At 39.9% G+C, this 21,388-nt stretch overlaps 1 protein-coding gene across 1 annotated transcript in view; it reads right to left on the reverse strand.

Annotated features, from left to right (window-relative positions):
* PITPNC1 (phosphatidylinositol transfer protein cytoplasmic 1) overlaps positions 1–21,340 on the reverse strand; it is a 91,188-nt gene extending 69,848 nt beyond the window's left edge. The window contains exons 1-2 of the mRNA XM_035558781.2: positions 21,266–21,340; positions 20,422–20,478 (exon numbers count right to left, since the gene is read on the reverse strand). Of these exons, the coding sequence (XP_035414674.1) occupies positions 20,422–20,478; positions 21,266–21,319 (111 nt within the window). The 5' untranslated portion in view covers positions 21,320–21,340. The remainder of the gene's footprint in view (positions 1–20,421; positions 20,479–21,265) is intronic.
* Positions 21,341–21,388: the final 48 nt, after the last annotated feature.

The raw sequence follows: 21,388 nt of genomic DNA on the forward strand, positions 1-21,388 counted from the left end.
TCTCACAGAAATCTACTGACTGGAGAAAAATTTAGTTGGTCTTGTGCCATTTTACCCATATTTGTATCTCTTTTTTTTTTCAGATAATCTATTCCACAATTTCATTAAAAGTCCCTAAGAAACACTTTGAATTTTCTAGTATAACTTGGCCCTCTAACAGACCAGATTTAAAGAACACAACCATGGTAATCACATGCAAAAATGACTTGTAGTACTTTGTGGGAGAAGACAAAGAGCACTCACCTGAATCACGAAACCAGGTGTGCTTTTTTTCCTGGCATTGTGCTATACAAATGGTAATAGGGAGTTCTTCAGCATTCCAGGAACAGAACATAAATATATAACCTGAAAGTACATCTTCCTAATGAAATCTCATGCTGTGTTCAAATGCTGTTCAACTATAATGTTGCTATCAGCATTTGATTATGCACTTTTATTTGCCTTGCCCCTGCTTCCTTCTGAGCAGTATATCCAACCAAGACACCTCTCATGTAAGTGTGAAAAATGGAAATGTGTCAGACAATGTTTTGCAGTGGCATATTTGTTTTTACAAGGCCACAACATATTGACATCACTATAGTAAGTAGTCCACAGAAACAATACTTCCTTTATGGAAGTATTTCCTTTATCTTCCTTTATCTTTATCTACTCTTCCTTTATCTACTTCCTTTATCTTCCATTAGATTTGATTTCTAGCTTGTCTTCTTATTACAACATGACCCATCTTAATTATCATTTTTAACACAGCTGGCAAGAACTTGGTTCATTGATCATATTGCAAACTGATTTAATATATTATTACAAACAGAAAACACTGCTATTAAGGTAAATCTTTAATTCAAAATTAATAAGCCTCCGGACGTAACCTCATTTCCCACTTATAGATAAATTACTAGGTTGCCTTCAACTGTACTTCAAGTCAATGGGTTTGTACAGAGCGTGGTTCAGTACAGAATTTGTCCACACACAGATCTTCATTCAATCAGTTTTCTCTTAGGAACATATTTTTGCATTCTTAAGAGAAGGAAGACTCCCACCAACTTCACTGTGAATAGAAGGAGGCCTGAGAAGGGCACTACTCTTGCTTATCAGCATACTATAGGAATGCTGTCAATTAATTACACCATATCAACTGCTTGGCTGTAGATAGTGTACATGGTGTGCTTTTCACTTACTGATTTACAGTCAGTGGGAGGAGGTTATAGCAACAGAATAGGAACAAATCAAAGTTAAACATGGACACAAATTTCTCTCTGTTTTAACGACTGCCAATTCTGTGTGCATTGGGCATGAACTAGGACTGTGGGGATGAAACAACAGCAGAACAATGTTTGCTACTGGCAATGACAAAGCCTGGATAAACAAAAGAATCATGCCTCATAACACAGTATCCTATTAAGTTTAAATGATATGCATCCTGGAAGAGCTAGTATCTAAAATAAAGCAAATGTTGTCAATTCATTTCAGAGATAAAACTGACAGAAGAGTGCTCAACTCCAAATGGAAACTAAGGAACATGACATACTGCCAACCAGCACTTGGCAAAACAACTTATATTATAAGATGGAAATACTGTTGCACACCACTAATAAACATTGCTTGCCAAAATAATATTAATAAAAACTCTGTGATTCTAATTGTTATCATTGATATATCTCGGATTCTCTTTACGAATCAGCCCCCAAATAGAAAGTGATTTCACTGAATAAATAAAAAAAATCATGAATCTTCTACAAAGGTTGTGTGCTTGTATGCAGTAAAGCAGGTAGCCATGCACATATATATATATATATATATATATATATATATATATTCGGCACGCTAATGGGAACTCTGTCTCTTTGCACTAACAATTAATTCAATACATTGTGTTGACATTAAATTCAGATTATACATTCACTAAGTAGGACAGGAGCTGTATTAATTTGCTTTTCCTTTGCTTTCATTATTTCAACATATTGAACAGAAAACCATTAGACACTATGGGGGTGATTTAGGCTACGGAAGCAAAGAAATTAAAACTTCGTGAACAGCACAGCGTGGATGAATAAATATTGAGGGAAAAGTTCACTCTTCAGCAAAGAAAAGTCATGTTGTTATCAGTTCTCTGAAAAGGTCAACAGGTATGTAGACAAAGGGGACCTAGCTGATATGAGCTCATTTGATTTCAAAGGCCTGTTTTTCCAAGGTCACTCCCCAGATGTTCTAAAGAAACTGATTTGCCACAAAATAAGAAAGGTCCTTATTTGGACAAATTATTGCTTAAAATATACAATACAAAAGTAAAATAGACAAATAGTTTTGAATCACTGGAGAGATGACACCAGTGAAGTCCCAGAGGGATTTGTGCTAGGTTTTAAAGTGCTCAACATGCTCATTAGCAATGGTAGCACACTCATCCACAACTTACCCCAAAATCCCCAATGAACAATATATAAAAAGAACGAGCAATAACTTGAACCCAACAGCCATGGAAAGCTACATTTTTGTAATTAACCTCCTACAACAAGGATTTAAAAGATGGAGTGGGAGGCATATTATAGAGAGTACAAAGTGGAAAAAAAAGGAGAGAACACAGAGCAGAGAGGATACAGAGTTACTGTGATCACTTGCAGCCTCTAAGCATGGAGAGAAAGTCCTGATGAGATGAAAAGCTGAGTAACACTATCTCCTTCACCCTAGGGGCAATGGACACCTGGAACATCCACTTAAAGTCCAAATGCACCACTGGGTCACCTCCACTGCATGACTGATGGAAGAATTCAGGGATGAAAATGTAGGCTACACCATGGTGTTCTACAGACAGGAACAAATCGATCCCCTGTTCACCACCAGTCAGTTCATATCATGCAGCTGTAATTATTGTTTCTACTTCAGAAAACATACAAATACACTACTAGGAACACAACACTTAGGTGAAATTAGAGAAACATCTCTAAAGACCTACAGAGATGAAACAACACCTACTTGTTTTACCAATGCATGGTTTCTTGGGAATACAGGGAACACAGATAAAAAGCCTTCAGTCTTGGGCTAGTTAGTTCTCATTCTTCTAAAATGCAATATGCACTACAGTGCCGTGCTACCTTAAGGTAATAACTAGCTTTTAAAGTTGTTCAGAATCTGCCTGAAAAGGATCCCACACTCAGTACGGTAGAATGGCTTTACGGCACACCCAAGTCTTAACATTTTCATGACAACAATTCCCTAATGTCAACTTCCTCAGCAGCTTTATTAGACAGATCAACTTAAGCATTGATTTTCAGCAAGAAGTGATACACAAAAGAGTTTATATAACTTTTGGGTTTACCAAAAAACACTAAAGATTTAACAGGAACAAAAACAACAACTTGAATTCATCAGTCTTGAGCCTTTCATGATGTCACTCTAAATGCAAAGGAATATTTGACATTTGAAGGCTAAGAAAACACTCTTTAACTAGTATCAATATGCAGGTATGGGAAATTGTCAAAAATGTTCACTGATGCTTTTTATCTTTTAAGCTTTGATAATGTTTTTCTTTCCCAGTTTTCTAGAATATCATCAGTAGATACAGTGCACTAATTTCTTCTGGAAAGGACCTCTGGGACCAAATTTTCAGCTAACTTTACATGTCAACTTGCAAAGTTTACTCTGCCTTCAAAATTGTATATGCGTAAACCTGACATACGCTAATAACTTGCACACATCAATCAGCTGTGTAATGAACTGCTATGTAGATAAAATGGAGTGAAAGTCCTTTTCCTTTGAAACCTTTGACTTAAAGCTATCAGAAATGCAAAAGAAAAATAAGGGTTTGCAAAAATAAAAAAGCCAAAAATGTACCCCAAGTGCTCTGTAATTATCTTTATGGCAGTGATAACATGACAAAATATTTAAAGAATGGTAAAGCTTTCATTAATCGGCAAGTCTATTTCTTCTCCTGCATAGCTTTCTTATACTTCCAGTAAAAAGAAAAAAGGAAAATGGTTTTAACTGTCACCTGATGGAGCACATGAATTCTGTCTATTGCTATACAATCTACCTACTGTGCTTAATTACTACTTAAATTCCTTCCTCTGAAAAATGTTATCTCTGTATTTCCTTGTTCTCTTCCCTTTCACTGCATTTTATTTTAGCTGACAGAATAGGTTAAAATCCTGTTTTGAACCAACAGATAAGAAGCCAGGGAGTGTTTGCACTGTGCTGCCTAACTTGGAGTTAAGAAGCAACATGCCAGAGAAATGAATACTCCGGGGAAAAAAATGTATCGGGAACCACCTACCAACACTAACATAAAAATTCACACTAGAATTTCACGCAGAGAATTGTGACTGGTAAGAAGAAATATTAAAAGATAACTGTCTAAGAAAAGCACAGAATAACCAGGTATGAACTCGACAAAATGAAACCTGGTAGACACAACGGCAAACTTTTCATATACATCAAGACAAAATTCTGATCTGTAACCAATGAAGACTTTGCTAAAACAGCATTCTGACTCAAGACTTTTTCTCTAGTACCCCCACGGGCTACAGTGATTAGAAATGCTAGTTATTTATTTCCCAGGTCAACAGCCTAAATCAGACAAGATTCAAGCAAGGATTCTGTGACTTTCAGACTCCATGCCTGCACCAAAAGACGGCAGAGGTTCTACATCTACTCAAAGACCAGGCTAAGGGGCAGCTGAACAGGGCTAACTCAGCAGGACAGGTCAAATCCCAAGCTTGATGGTGAACATCCACGTGGATGTATTGATCTAGGACACAAATGATACCAGACAGGATCTACTATTTTATAATAATTGCCTTCATTACAGCATTTTTATTGATGTCATTTCACCAAAAATGTTTTGCAAATTCAATTCTTAACTCGCTGTTCTTGTCAAAGGTTTGGATTAGCTACAATGCTGAATTCCTTACCAATAAATATGCATGAATACGTCAAAGACTAATGCTTCAGTGCATACTCACTGTTACATGGAAGTTTGTTAGTGGCCCTAGGGAATGTCCACTTTTCTGTACCAGTGAAGTCAATCAGCTGCTACCTATAAGGTTAAGCCTCGAAAGCTGAAGTAGCTGTCTTAATCTGCAAGCCTAACTTCCCAATTTGTTACAGGTAGAAAGGACCTGCAGACAAAGATGTTAAGTGTAACGACCTGTGGAAAGGAATGCAGTAGCTAGAAGCTTGTAAAAGGGCTTAAGGACCTCCTTGCAAAGCCTTGAGATGCAAACTTCAGCCTTGTGTATACCGGAAGTGATACTAGTTTAAATAATACTACCATTTCAAGCCAATGTAAACCAGCTTAAAATCAAAGTATGACAGATCATACCACTTTCTGAACCTTTCTTTTTTTTTTTTTTTTTTGGCTTTGCTTTACGCATTGGGCAAAATGCAAAAGGAAAACTGAGGAAAAACCTTGAACTGAGTTCATGAGAAAAGCTATATATGCATACAACATCTCTTGATAATGAAAATCCATTTTTTATCCTATAGCTATATTAAAAATCGGAGGACTCAGCTTTTGCTGGATACAAAATTTAAGAGTAAAGATGGAAGTCTGACCACTACTTCTAAAAAGAGCCACAAAAGACCTCAACAGGAGGCTGCTGTGCAGAACTCATATGAGAATCTCTACTCTGTGCTTTACTGTTGACAGCTACACCAGTCAGTTGCCTTTTGTATGGTTTTAATAAAATGTATTTTTGAAATGCCTTTCATAATAACCATCCTATCCTGACTAAAGTGTTCTTACTTGGTTACTTAATAGTCTAAACCATATGACTTTTTGCAGCAAGTAGAGAGTGTGAAACAACACTGCCATTTTGAATTATTTTTCACATTTTGGATTATTTCTGACAGAAAAATCTACAATTATTTTTGTTTTCGTGCCTGAATAGTTTTAGGAGAAAACAGGATGATGCCCATACGTTTCTATTCTTTTACTCTGAAGAATTCCCAAGGCCCAAATTACTGATCTGACTTAGGCTTACTTTCAAACCACTTTCTCCCCACGGAACCCTGCCACATGCAACATGGGTAAGGCTCTCGATGACAACTCCCAAGTTTTCCAACAGCTGCTGTCCTTGTACAGACAAACAGTTGATAAAGAAAACATCATTATATAGTTTTAAAGCAACATGTGAGATTAATTATGTGATTCCTACTAAGTTATACAGCTCGAGCACTCCATATTGTGATAACTAAGAACTCTTAAATCAAAATTAATTTACTACTTCAATTCCAAAGTATGCAGATGAAAAGTTCCAGAGTAGAGAGAAACATTCACACAAGTTACTCATGTACTTTATGCAGTAGTGAAATTAAAGTTTCTACACTTAATTTGATAAAAGTACTCCAATAGTTGTAGCCGCAAAATACAGCTATATGGAATGACATAATTTTTCTTCCAAGTTTGGTCAGGACAGCATGAAACAAGTACAACACTTTTGAACCTTCTTGGTTTCTCCAGTTTCTGCTGCTGTGACAGATGAGAAGGAATCTAGGGCTGACAACAAGAACTAGATCATCAAAGCTGACCGAACATAGTATAAATCATTAGAATACCCTCAAATGCTCTTATCAGCAAAGCATTTTAAAATATTACAGCAAAAGTTGGCTAATTCTCTTCCCCATGATTGAAATATAAATTGTACTATTTATTATGTAAATATTGTAAAATAAGGGCTGAACTATGGCCTTTGCATATATATTCAACTTCGATGCATTCCAGGTGGATTAGCATACAGGTGGACCATGAAGAAATATATTCTGGGCTATGCTGTCTCTAATGTCAATGAAATTCAAGCCAGAACTTGACCAAGTTGAGTCATCAGGGTAAAACAACAGAACAACAAAAGAACTACAGGTTAGGAAAACCAAATGACAGGAGGAAATGGAGAGAGATGCCAGTGTACAGAAAGAAAAATCTAGCAAGAAAAGACAATTCTGAAAGATTGTGAAATATATTTAGTGACCAAAACAATTTGCTCTATAACAATGCATAGTATACGAATTTAAAAAAACATCTTTCCTCTGCAGACAGATCTGTACATGCAGTTACATATTTTGTGGTATGAAATGATAGGAAAAAGGATTTGTTAAGGGACTTAACTCAGTGCAGATGCAAAATTGCATAGGAATCTTCTTGAGCAGACTTGTTCTGATCAGGTTCTATTTTAACCTAGCAAACATCGAGTTGCTAAAAAGTGTTTAGATTCCTGTCAAACATTTTTATAAACAGTGCTCGAGAACTTAAAGAAGTGCTGGAATAATGCACGAAGGCCCTCTTATGCCTCGCCTCAGCTCTCATGTTTGGTATTTGTTATTTTAGGATATCAGTTTTTTGTGAGGTAAGGCATTAATTTTCTGTTCCATTTGTAACATCCTTTCAGTTCTTCGAGTTTTTAGGTAAAAGACTTGTATTACACATTTTACTGATTTCATGGGAGTTGACAAAATTTAATACGAAGCTATTCTTACAGCTTTTGACAGTGAGAGAGATGGTTTGAATAGTTTTGCCTTTGCAGGATGTGTGCTGCCAGCACCGGGAAGGTGGGTGTAAGCTTACAGCAATCTAAGCTGCATTATATTAAGGTAGGGCAGACCTCAAAACAGAGGTACAATTCCTTATGGTGGACAACAGAGGGAAAAGAAGAGATGGGATGAGGTCGGAAGGCTAATATGAGGAAATCATATGGAAACAGCAGCCACTGCTCCTCAAACGCTCTTCAGGAATTCAAGGTTTATTCAGGCTGTGGTCCCCAGAAGAAGGATGAGCTATAGACACCCCCTAAATGCGAGCATCTGCTTTTCTTCCCCATAAGAATATTTGTTTTCTGGAGTCTGCAGTGGAGGAGACTCATTGATTACCACTGGCATTCCTCAGACTGCCACAGGACAAGTCACTAATGCTATTTACTCTAGTTATGACCACTAAAGACAAATTGACATGCCTGAAAAAAATCTTTGCAAAAAGGCAGTATTAGAGGTATCCACATTTAACTTGCATTATGCTTGCTGCACGATTAAATAAAAACATAACCACCTGTTACACTTATTTCTGTGGGAGTATCTATTTTCAATTATAGCATTTACTATCCGCCCTCAAGTATGGCAAGTAACACCATGGTAACATAAACACAGTCGTGGCTGCTTGAGAAAGTTAAATTATAAATAGCAATGTATAGCCCATGCAGTCCTGGAAATAAACTAACTAATCCATAGGCATTTGTTACTATGACATAACATTTCCACTAAAATGTGGTTTGCCTCATCTCAAACCCACTCAAGATAGATTTAGAAGTTTGGCATCACTTGACTGAGTTCATGTTCATACAACAAAAGAGCAGAGATAGTGGAGAAAATAAGTAATAGCAAAACACTGGAAAAAAATTAATAAAAAAAATTAATAGTGGGCTTTATTCTGCTTCCATTGAAGTTAATAGAAAGAACTTTCTATCCAAATGTATAACAGAGTCCCTTTAATATAGGAAAACATGTTTTTATACTGAATCACTCCTGGAAAAAAAAATAAAAAAGCCAAAAACCCATGGGCTTGGCTGAGCAGCAAACAGTTTACAAATGCAAACAAACTCAGCAACCCTCTCAGATCCTCGAGAGATTTCTGAACTCAGCGCTCTCTTTAGCTTCAGCCTGGGTGCAAAGATCCATGATAACCGACGGAGTGCTGAGATTCGGGCCCGGGCTCGGTACCCCGAGGGGAGCTGAATTACTGACTGCTGGAGCCTGGTGCCTGGGCCGGCCAGGAGAGCAGGAGCAGCAGGCTGCTGTTGTGCGCGGCGCCTTGCTGCCAGCTGGCCGGCCGCCTGCCGCGTTGGCCGGGCTGCCTTACTCGGGAGCGTGACCAAGGACTCAGCACTGGGATAAAGAAAGGAGAATTGGAGATGCTAAGAAGTTAGGGCTGAAAGTTGAGGGAGAAGAGGTTACTGCTAAGTTTCGTGGCGTGAGGACAGCAGCCATTTTATTCTGTGTAGGCCCCAAGACATTGTCATAGGTTATACACAAATCTGAGGCCTTAATCTGGCTGTGTGAAAATGTCTTTTAGGTTAGGCAAGAATCCTAAAGATTTAGAGATGTCAGCTTGATTTCTGGTTGAGAACCACAGATTTGAGACATCTACAAGCTTTCTTTTGATTTACAGCCACTGGTTAAAGTCTGCTTTCAATGAGACTGGTATAAAGCTGGAATAGATCAACTGCAGTCAGGGGAATTATTTCAGATTTACACCATGCAACTAAAACTGAACTTAAATTCTCAGCATTTCTATTCTAGAAATGTGCTGTGTTTTCTCACGCATGTTTGGTGAAATCTTGGCCTCTCTCACATCAGGGAGGGATCTTGCAGTGGTATCACTGAGGGTGGAATTCCGCTCAATGGTTTTCCTTTCACACAGAGTGAAGCAAAACAAAAGCTCATCCAGTGACGAAAGAAAGTTTTATATCAAGTCTATATGATAAAAGAAGCAGCCTGGTTACTTAAGACTAATCTTGTACACATTTCTTACATTTCTGTATGTCCTTCATTTGGCTTATGTCAAGTCACTGTACAATTAATTTATTAAATAATTTATTGCTGCAAGGTCAGCTAACTTGCAATTTCAAAGAAAACCTGAAAAAACTCAGATAAATAGCTGCATAAATTTGTCAATCATCTTTGAGAAAATCAGATTATTGCTGCTAGGACTAGTACATTCAGATGGTCTACCAAGTGAGACTACTTAAAAGAACCTTCTATGTACAACCAGGAAAAACACCAGCTTGGCTTGTCTAATAACTTCAAGCTTAATAGTAGAATTATTATTGCCTTTTTCTTTCTGACAAATACAAATGTTTGATCCACAGCACACGTTGATAGCCTTTCAGGTAACATGGTGACAGTACCACAAAAGGTTATTTTTATATTTTTAAGTAACTTTTATATAAAACGAGAGCAAAAAGCTGAAAACATATTCCACAATTAGTTGTTTTTCTGACATCAGTGAATGACTGTTAATCAAGCAATTGAGCAACAGTGTGTGTTATACTGGAGTGTCATTATCACATAATTATTTTGTCATGCATTGTAATAACATTTTTACTGAAAAAAAGTTAAACGTTGTCATTAATCGGGCAGCACATTAAACCTAATATGACATTTAGTGTGATGAAATGGAAAATAAAGCATACTCAGCATGCTCACAGAAAACAATTCCCACAGAGCCTAAGTATTCCTTAATCACTTAGGCAAGACTAATCTTAGAACAGACACGTAGATGCTCCTAAATAGCAACCATGAATTTTCTGGTGAGCATACGAACAATTTTTTCATAAACCCAATCTACAAACATTTATGCATGTGACTCAGGACATGACTATTTTTGCTCTAAATTAAGTATTTGCACAAGTATACGCAAAAGCTAAGAGTGTGCACTGTAAAGCCAGCATTAGAACCATACAAATACAATACTAATAGAATCCAAAACTGCTTCAGCATTTTCTGACCACAAACAGGAAAAGATGGAAGATAGAGAAATTTTTCCAAGAAAAGCCATTAAAATGTCATTCCTACAATTCAGCACTCTGCATTATACATTACAAAAACAAAAATAGTATTTTAATACATATCCAAGGATTCAAAATTGGCTGATCACTTATAACCAAAATTGGGAATAGAAGATGAACTGAGAAGGAGATAAACAAGACTAAGGCTAGACTAAAAGCATTATATATAAAAGCAAGTTAAGTTCAAGTCTAGTTTCTCCCACCTACAGACTATAAATCCATCAGCTAAGCCAACATGAAATCTAAATTACCTCTACTTCACTGCTTTTTAAACCTAGTCAGCAATCCTTGGGAGCACCTTTCTCCTTATTTTCTAGACACATGCAGACTTTGCACAGTATGTCTATGCAAAGTTAGTAAGACTTCACTTCACCATGAGAGTTGTCATAGCAAATTTGTGTGAAATGCCATTTTGCTTCATTTTGGGATCAAGGCATCAAGTGTTACAAAATAAATTGCTGGTCATGACAGATGTTCTATGAACCAAAGAAGAAAAGGATGAAATATATGAAAAATTGTTTTTAAAAATGTAAATAATAAAGAAGTTTTCTGTGAGCAAGGATACATAGAATTATTCGTCACCCACAGTTATTGAGTATATTTCGAGATAGATTGTATATTATCTACCTCCATCCTTACAGTATTTAATGGTTGCTTGTGCGTTAGACATTCAGGATGGAAAGCCTGCATACATTTCAGCATCCATACTGAGTCGGTTCTGTGAGGACAGCCTGGGGAACATACTTGTCAGTCTACTAGGCACAAAGTAGAATACTGTAAATGAATCATCCTTATATGCTGTGGGTTTTTCGTTACCTGACTAGACAGTCTTTCGTTCAAAGGAACATGATCTCTAGCAGATTTAAACAATATAAATGCCTATCAGATCAAACTGAATACTCATGAAGGAAAATAGAATTTTTCACCTTTCCTTCTTATTACAGAGATCTTTCTCTTCCTATAATCTAGAGGGCTTTATACATTTTAAGGGCTATAAATCTCCTAACATTTTTAACATGTGCAGTCAGTCAAAAAGCACATGAAGATTGGTATAAATACGATTTCTAAACTTACATTTAGACAGATGAGGAAGTTAAACACGCTGGACTAAGGGAAGATGTGTTTGACATACCAGAGTTACCAAACTTCAAGATGCTAATACAAGTATCTATGTTCATTATTAGGTACACAAACAAAAGTGGCCTCAAAAGTGCTGATCCTTTAAAGTTTGCATCAACTCTTACAAGAACTCCATGCCCTCAGCAACTGGAAGTTCATCCCAGAAAACAAAGAATAATAAAAAAACCAGAAAGCACTGAGTTTTAAAAGTCAGTATTGATGATCTGTGCTTTTCCCTCCCTGTTCCTTAGTTTCCAAATCTACATTATGGTTCAAAGACAAACACACTTCATGGAAGTTCTTGATAACATCATAGTGCTTTAGCTAGAAAATGCCCTAAAACACTATCGAGCTGCATTTTCTTTTAAGAGAATTGCAAAACTTGGCCCTATATTTTGCCAACAAAACCACCAAATCAAACATGCAGCATTATTTGAGATATATATATATTTGTATATATATATATAAATATATATATATACACACACACACACCCCGTGGAGAAAACAAGTGTTGACAAGGAGAGACAGAGAGAGCAACAGAGATGAAGAGAGATGTATGTCAGAGTTTGGAGTTCCTTGAGGAATATCTGATCCTTTCCACTGAAGGAGTTTTTAATGATTTACACTGAAACTTTAAGAACAAAGGTTTTCTTGTTTCTTTCACAGAGTTGTACTGCAATGTGCAAACGTGAGTGAAGGAGAAAACTTGTTATTTTCGGTTTCCTATTTTGCAGCAGAGCTCAGTGCAGATTTGACACCTGCCCTGCCCTGCTCTCATAGCTCTGAAGGTGACTACAGCTAGAAGAGGAAGGCCAAGCGAAAGCAAGGTACTTGTTTTTTCCCATGTCAAAACGCAGTTCTCACTTTCAACTGTTCATTCTTGCAACTCGACTGTGTCAAAAGAAAATGAAATAGCTGGTCTTGTTTGGTACTAGAAGCTCACTACTTCTTCCTGTATCATCTGTTATGCTGTTGGGATGATCCCCCCCAACCCCTAAGTTTTTGGGTCAGTTTAAGGTCACATGGAGGCCTGATGATGTGAGGAGCCGTGGCTGCGCCCAAAGCAGATCTGTTTGCTGCAGAGAGCCTTACACAAGGTCTTCTTTTGAAGAGTGAGAGATGTTCATAGTGGGGTTGAGAGCTTTTCTAGATCAGTAATTAACCCTAGTCCTCAGACAAATGTACTGGTGCACCCCCAGTATTAATCGTGAAGAGAAGGTAAAAAATCTGGTGTTCTTGTAAGGCACATCCAGAACAAATGATTAACTAGAGTAGAAAGTCCTTTGCTTCTCATAGCACTTTGATTATCTTTTAAAGGAATCAGTGTAAGACTATAGATGTATTCCATCTGTTTATAGTTTAAATTAGAATGAAATTGCACAATATGCCTTCATTTTTGCTGTACAACATTGGCTCAAAATTGCCAGAGATTAACCTTTTAGGCAGAGGCCATGGTCACGTCATGGTCCAGCTATTTGATTTACAAGTAATTAAAAGTGAACCACATTTGAAAAGCTGCTTCACCTCATGCTTGTTCATAGTTCTCTTCCTTACAACCAACATACTGCTTTTTCAGATGTTCCACATATTTGCATATTCCTGAAAATATGTTCTTTGGTTATAGCAGGAAAAAAATTTTAAAAATGCATGATTGACCAATATTTAATCTGCCTGTATTAACTGCAGGATGAGTATACATAGTTTGTCCTGCAGTAGATAACTAGTTTGAGAAAATGTTTTACACTTTATACTGTACTTAGGGTTTTTCTATTATACATACATATAGTTACGTCCAAATATCGTAACACCTGCAACTCTCAGGGCATAAAAGTACTTTCTCAAATGCTTTCATTGAGCTTTAAATCTCTGAATAAAGCATGCTCTAACAAGTACCATTTGTGCACAAAACAGTAGACTACGAAATCTCTCAAAAAAGAAACGTACACAAGATAGAGAAAATACAAATAGTGTTTACACACATGTTGCTGAAATAATTTTATGTAAATAATCCACACTGGGAAAATTCATAATGTTTGAAATTTTGAAACGAGCTAAAACATTGGATATGTTTGTTAAAGGAGTAATCACAACACCTCTAATGCCAGAATTTGTTAATGTTGAAAGGCTTTTTGTTGTAAATCATGATGTACATTTAAGAACCCTTTGCAGGTCTCTGCTTGTTTGTATTTATGACAATACAGCTGTTCCTGCATAGCTCATTCAGGCAGTGCTCCCCCACAGATCAGCCTTAGCTTTTATTTAAAGCATAGAATGGGAGCAATTCCACCAGCTTCAGCAGAGATAATCTTTGTTGAGATAAAGAACAAAGGAAAGGAGAACCATTCTGGGTGTTTTTGTTTGTTTGTTTTGATCTTAGTTTAGATACTAGCCATACATACATAGTGCTGAACTAACAGAAACATTGATAGTCATCCCCATTTTCAAGAAAAAAACCTTATGACTACCGTTTATTTTATATTCAGCTTTAAAATACATGCAAGCTAGCTTTGCATCTTTATTAGCATTTTACAGCAGTAGCAACTCCATTTTCAACAGCATCCAGCAAAAATGTCTTTCCACCTACTCCTCTAAAGAATATCACTTTCCACACACATCATCAACTCAACTGTACTTCATCTCTTCTAAAATAAAAGTTCAGTAAGATGCTAACCTCTCAGATTTGTTCTACATTTTCACATAAAAGTAGCTCTAAAGCACAAAAAAAACCCCACATATAATCCTTCCCATGAAGAAAAGTACGATGGAATTACGACTTGCAATGAGACATGAGACTGAGAATTTTTTGGCATCTCAGCTCTTTTCAATTGCTTGGCGCTCTCTTCACTTGCTTAAGAATGTGTTTTCAACAGATGATATTTTAGAAAAACACAATGTAGCTTATTATAAGATTCTCTCGTATGATGGAACTATTTGTAAGAATGAACTAATAAATGAAACTGTAAGAAGAAAAATAATCAAGAGGCAGGCTCATTTATTAATTGCAGTTGGGCTGAAGATTGCAACATATCCTAAGCAATTAGTGCAATAGATTTTACTTGCTTCATGTATGATGAAAATACATAATACATACTTGCTTTATGTATTTATGAAAATGAATGTCTTTTTGTAATTAATGAGGTCTCAGTTTTAACAAAAAGGACTGAATTTGCACGCATGCCTCCCAGAAATATCACAAATGAGGTACAGTGTGACTTCTAATTGGCAATCTTATTGGTTTACTCAAGCAACAGCTATATTCTGACCTAATTTGCAAAGTTCTTCCAGCAGTTGTTATTATTTTGCTTAGAAGTTAACATGACATTTCCTTTCTCAAATTATTTCAAGGCTAATTGGGCAGCTTGTAACAATATATATATGTAACAGCCCTAAAGAACTGTCAATAAAAATGCAGTTTAATGAGTATACCTCAGCCTTGAATAAGTACTATAGCATGGTGCCACAGCATCTCAGCAAGCGCTCTTGAGGCAACCTGTCCTTGGTGCTCATGGATGAGGAACAAAATAAAATCATAGATTCTAAGATGCACCACTGCCTCCTGTATCCTAGCATAAAATACACAGGAAGAGTTAAGTCAGCGATCAACATTTCTTAGGAAATATTTTATTGTCAAGAAAGCACTTGACATCCAAGCTGAAAGGTAAACAAACAAGGCTTCCATTAATATTTGAGCATCTTATCTAATAGAGGAATCGATGAAAGAACGCCCCAAGAAGTCCCTGCAGTAGCTAAGGAAAACCAGCTGTACAGAAATTCCTGTCTACATCATCTGATGATTTTCACAGAAATGGCACAGGAAACCACTCCAGTTTTGGTGACAACATAACGCTACCAACTAAAGAAGGAATACCTTCTATTTATGGATAACCAGTAAGTCAGTGCTAAAAAAGAAAGCTGTTCAAAGAAGTGCTTTTGAACGCATGCGTAAGGTGCACAGGCCAAAAGCCAGAATTTTCAAACAGAAGAAAAAACAGAGTTGTAAAGCCCAAGTAAGGAAGGCAGCACAAGGAGGGAAGCCAAGCAGCTGCGTAAGTAACAACTGCATTTTTTACATACCTGTTGAAACCTACAACCTCAAGAATACTTAGGTGCTTGACTCCACTACAAGCTAGGTACCTAGGTGCCACTGCAGATCAGGGCCTAACTTGCCAATCCTGTGAGAAAAAGCATAACCTTTATTTCCGCCAAATCTCACTTAACTTCAGAGTGACTTAGTACCTTGCAAAAGGCAGTTTGGGCCTCTCAGAACCAAAATGGCTTCTGAAGGGCAAGCACTGCCCCTAGATGCTCTCCTGAGGACTGCATAACGCTTCACCTGCACAGTCCCAAAAATATATATTATTGGCAGTCAGTATGAAACTAGAGGTCAAATAAGGTAACACCTTCAGAGACTGTAGGAGACGTCACAAAAATGCACCACTGTGAGAAATACAGTGCAGGACAGTTTTAGTACATAAATAATACCAAAAAAAGTCTGACAATTTTAAAGTTTTGTCCCTATTTGTTTTACAATTAATAATGAAATTCATGCTAAATACCAGACACGTCCTAGGTTCCTCAAAGTCATCTCAGCTGCAGCTCTTAGATTAGATGGATGATTCAACATAAAAGAACCTACAAGATACATGAGCATCTTTGCTAATTCTGTAAACGTTCTCAAGAACGAGAGGCTTCCAACACCTTTTGCCTCACTGCACATCAGCCATTCATGTGTAGGGAGATTTTTTAACTTTTCTCTATCTAGAAATCTTGTTTAACAAGAATTTTTCAAAATAAATTAGATCTGTTCCCTTCTGATGACATAATTAAATGCTATTAACTAAGTGTGGTAGCCTAAGGGCATCGGGAACCGGTTTGGATAAAGCATTGTCTATGCTACAATAACACCAAAACCAAGTAAAACTATGTATTGAACAAACACCATCCGGCATCGCATTGTGTTTTATAACTTGGTTGGACAAACGCTGGAATTCAGAATATTGCCTATTTACCTACACGTAAGTGGTGCTTTTGGGTCCTGCTCCCAGGAGAAGCACAAGCAGGCTGGCCACAATTTGGGGTTTAAATTCTCAGTTTTAAGGAGCTGTTAATTCACCCTATCTGAAGACAGGGACAGTCAGAGGGTCCAAACAACCGCTGTGCAGCACTAGCGAGGAGCCCTCTGCACACACCGAGAGGAGGAAAACCACACCACGCAGCGACGCCCTTGCTCGTGGGCATTTAAACAAAACCCAGGAGCTAGTTTGCAAAATAAATGGATTTGCTTATAAATACGGGGTCAGGGGGCTGTGCCTGTGCTAACCACCACCACCGACTCCATCCACCGCAGCTTTCCCGCGCCCGCGCGAAGCAGCGCGAGGGGCGTGGCCAGGACCGAGGGGGCGGGGCCATCACAGAGGGGGCGGGGCCAGGGCGCCCCCTGGCGGCGGCGCGCTCGGGGGGCTCCGGGAGCGTGGCGCTGCCCCGCCAAGCGCCTGCCCTCGGGGGCCGCTGCCCGGCACCATGTCGGCGACAGGCGACAGAGCACGGCCGGGCCTTCCGCCGCCTGCTGCGCCCGCGGGCCCCGCTGTCTGTGGGCACATGCGAGTAGGCGGCACGGGCATCGCGGGGGGGTGCTGCTGTCCTAAGGCAGCAAGCTGGCAGGTCACACGCCTAACGCCTAACCCCTAACGCGGGCGTTAGGATGGGGACAAAAAGCAGTTTGACTTTCAGTTGTTTCTTTACACGACAAAAAAAGTTTTACTAGGAAATTACCGCTAGCTAGGCTACCTGTGCCAGAGTTTCAGGCCAGTCCCATCTGCGAGGATATTTTAAGCAAAGGTGAAGATATTTTTAGAATCTGGGTTTTGGACAAACGCTTTACGAGGCACGGGATTTCAGCACGAAGCGTTCCCTTGCCAATATGCTTAAGGTTCTTCTTAAAGGTCTGGCTGCAAGATCTTTCAAACACCTGGGCGCCACAAAGCTTTCGATACGCTTCACTTACCTCCGTTCCTGCGGGATTCCTTTATTTTGCAATAACAACACGCCTCTCCCGCCAATCATACGACCAAGTTTGTTACGCGAAGGAAAACCACTCGGTAAAACAGATGCGACCTCAACTTGCCTTGGAAGAGCAAAGCCCGGGTGGGTGAGAGCCTGGCCGCCAGCAGCGGCGGAGCTTACCTCCTCAACTGTCAGAGGCATGCAGATCCGGTACTCCTTCATGAGCATATTCCTGCTGCCTCGGTGCGCACCGGCAAACTGGGAGAAAAGTGGTTATTTCTGCACGGTGATCACGCCAAAAAAAAAAAATATAATAAAAAAAAAAATAATCAAGCCTCTTTTCTCTGGGCGCGCTTGGCAGTGTGTCCGCAGGAGAGTACGGCGACCATCCAGGAGGGCTGACCGGGCGAGAAGCAAAAGCGGCAGAAGCAAAACCGACAGGAGCGCTCCTCTCTCGCAGCCCTTCCTCCTTCAGGCTGCGATCATGTGAATTTCCCACACGCACGCACGGCTGTGTACAAAGAACCCCAACCCCGGGCGCCGCCGCACACTCAGAGCCATCCGTCGGAAGCGTGCGAGAGCGGCAGCCCCTGGCGGCTCCGCCAACACACGCCCGGGGCTCCGAAAAGCCCGGAGGAGCCCCAAAAGGCGGCGGGGAGGCTGCGGTGCCAGACAAAGGCTCTTTATAACGCTTCCGAAGGCGGCTCCCCGCTGCTCACCGCTGGGCCGAGGGAAGGGGAGGGATGCTGGAGGGGGGAGGCGGTGCGGTGCGAGCCGATCCGATGCGAGCCGGCGGCGAGGAGCGGCTGGGGCTGGGGCTGGGGCTGGAGCCGGGGCTGGGGCTGGAGCCGGGGGCACGGAGCGGCTGCAGCGGCGGCCCCGGCGGGGCTGACATCACGGCGCGGCAGGAAGGAGGGCGGGGGGACCGGGGGGAATGAGGAGGGGGGGGGCCGGGGGCGAACAGGGGAGGACCGGGGGCAGACCGGGGAGAACCGGAGGAGGTGTCCGGGGAGAATCGGGGGGGTCTGGGGAGAACCGGCGGGGGGGACCGGGGAGAACGGGGCGGGAACCAGGGGGGTTCCGGGCAGCAGCCGCCTCTCGGAAGGCTTTCAACAACCCGGAGGGGCCGGGCTGGACCCCGCGGGGGTCTCCCGGCGGTGCCCCCCCGGGGTACGGCAGCGGTGCCCCCTTTGGGGCGCTCCGTGGCACCGCGCAGAGCCGCAGCCCCCCCCCCCCCGCCCCGGCCGCCTCCCCGTTACGAGGGGACCGCCGGCTGCAGGGCACGGCGAGAGGCGAGCGCAGGATGTGGAGGCCTCACCCATTTCCCCTCTGGTCAGCGCCTCGCTATCGGGCGGCGGATTTTGCAACGCAAATAAAAGTGGGTTTCGTGTCGGCTGCTTGCTTTCAAACGCCACGCACGGAGTTCGGCGAAAAACCACCTCCTTCCTCGTTGAGTAACAACGCCAGGACCATCGGGGGGCCTTTCTTTCCCTTTCCAAATTAGTTACATCTTTTTTTTTTTGATGTGCTTGCTTTTTATTGTATTTCTTTCAGAGAAATATAAGAATTATTAAATTTCAACCTGATATGCACGCAAACCAAATTCTGAAACTAGCTGAGAAACCTGAACTCCTACGTAACTGTGTGTAAATCATAAACCATTTGTATCCCTGTTTCTCCTATAAGCAAATGGCTATAGAGCACGTATTGCAGAGCAGCGCTGTGACTGCAATATTAAAACATAAAGCGCTGTATAGATAACGGAAGAAGACACCAGCATTTAGAACTCATTTATTTGCAAAGACAGAAGTGATGAAATACCATATTTGGGACAGTTAAACATGAATTTGGGTCTACAATGAAATGTGTTTCATAACACGAAAGAGCAAAACCCCTCATTGGTTCCAAATGTACGTTTCAAAGCGATGTACACAATTTTTAGCCCAGAGAGGACACAGTGCCATCTCCTGGAGCTAACAATATCGCTTTTCTGTTCCATCCCATTAACGGCACAATATTTCACACACCCTGACTTTCTGGTGAAGTACGAACACCTACACAAAGAAAGAGAAAATCTGGGAGCTCTGCTAATAGCCCGGATTTTCAACTGAAGTATGAACAATGCAGTTAATGAGTCTCTATTTCAAATCTGACAACAGCCATTTACATATATCCAACCTGTAGCTATAATTCATAGTGTTGGCAGTAATATTCATGAAACTTCTATGAAAAATAGCCCAAACAAGGCAGTAACTGCAATATTACCTACAAATGAGAGATCCAAATTCAGATCCAAAACAATTACTGCAATTTTAAGTGATTTGTTACTGGCTGCATTAATTGGGAAAAAAAGTCACCTGGATTTCTGCTGAAAAATGCTGTAAAAATTTGAACTGCTTTGCATACGACCTAGATGCTACTCAATCGCTAAATAAAATGGAAATGAAAATTACTTTCCGTACCCACTGCAAAACATTCTTAAATCACCCCAGACTTACGGCCACAAACACAGCTCATTCTTGTGCTGTCTGCACATACACATGGAGAAAAAAACAGTGACCCTAGCAATAACCTTTACAACTCCGAAATATGACTGCTGTCCCGGGCCTATGTAAAAAGCATGCTCATTGAATGCTTTTTAGGGGACATGCTGAGAGAGGAAACTTCTAGCTCTAGCTAGCCAGGAAGCTTCTGCTAAGCATGCCTGCCTGAATTTTGGTTATTTTCTGTGAATCATCAGAAACTATTGCTCTTACCTCTGCAACATGCTTTCTGTGATCAGTCGGAAAAATCACCCATCTTTCATTTCTGACCTAGGGGGAAAAAAACAATGCAAGCATATTAATGCATGCTGAACACTAATTCTGGGTGGACTTGTGTCACTAAAATGTCAATTCCTAATAAAAAGTCTGTAAAAGTCAAACTAGTTCTTCATATATTTTACTAAGAGCTTTTAATTTAAAATATATATATATATATTTGAGCCATTCAGGAAGTCTACGCTGGATGAAAAGCTGCATCCTCATCTTCCATCATACCCGTGCAGTTAAGAGAAGATAACAGCCGCAGTGTGCACTACTTCTATTCATCTTTTACTCACTCTCTGAACCAGAACTACTGTGTCTGGATGTTCAATGAGATTAGCATCTGCCTTTCAACTTCCCTGAAAGCCATCGCTCCCTATCCATCAACTGCAGAATCATACTCATGTTACAAAGAACTGAAAGAATGACATTTTACAATTCTAAATGAATGGCCAAAGCTCTGTAAAAATTCTAAATGGTTAGATTTAGTAAATAACAAAGTCTGTGATACATGCACGTATTTTCGATACTTAGGTCAAGTAATAACTAAAAATGATTAAGGATAATGGATAAAATGTTTGAATTCAAACAGAAAGCGATGCAAAGTCCACAGCCTGTGCTGTAGCTTCATTTTCCCCTTGCTAATTGGAAAGCATATATCAAGTTCTCTCACAAAATATAGTATCGTGGCTCTGAATTTCTCAATTGAGTTACCCTGACCTTACACCAGTACAGCTGATATAGTAACCAAGCCTTAATTCTTTAGATAGAAGGTTCAAGCTGTTTTCCTCAATACCTCTTTGCCCCATGAAGGTTTTGTTACAGCACGTAACACCAACTGCAATTTCATGACAACTTATGTTTTTTTCTGGGAGCTTTAAGCAATGCTCGGAGACAGAGTGCTTTCACTGACGAGCAT

Source organism: Cygnus atratus, chromosome 18 (genome assembly GCF_013377495.2).
Source record: "Cygnus atratus isolate AKBS03 ecotype Queensland, Australia chromosome 18, CAtr_DNAZoo_HiC_assembly, whole genome shotgun sequence".
Taxonomy (NCBI): Eukaryota; Metazoa; Chordata; class Aves; order Anseriformes; family Anatidae; genus Cygnus; species Cygnus atratus.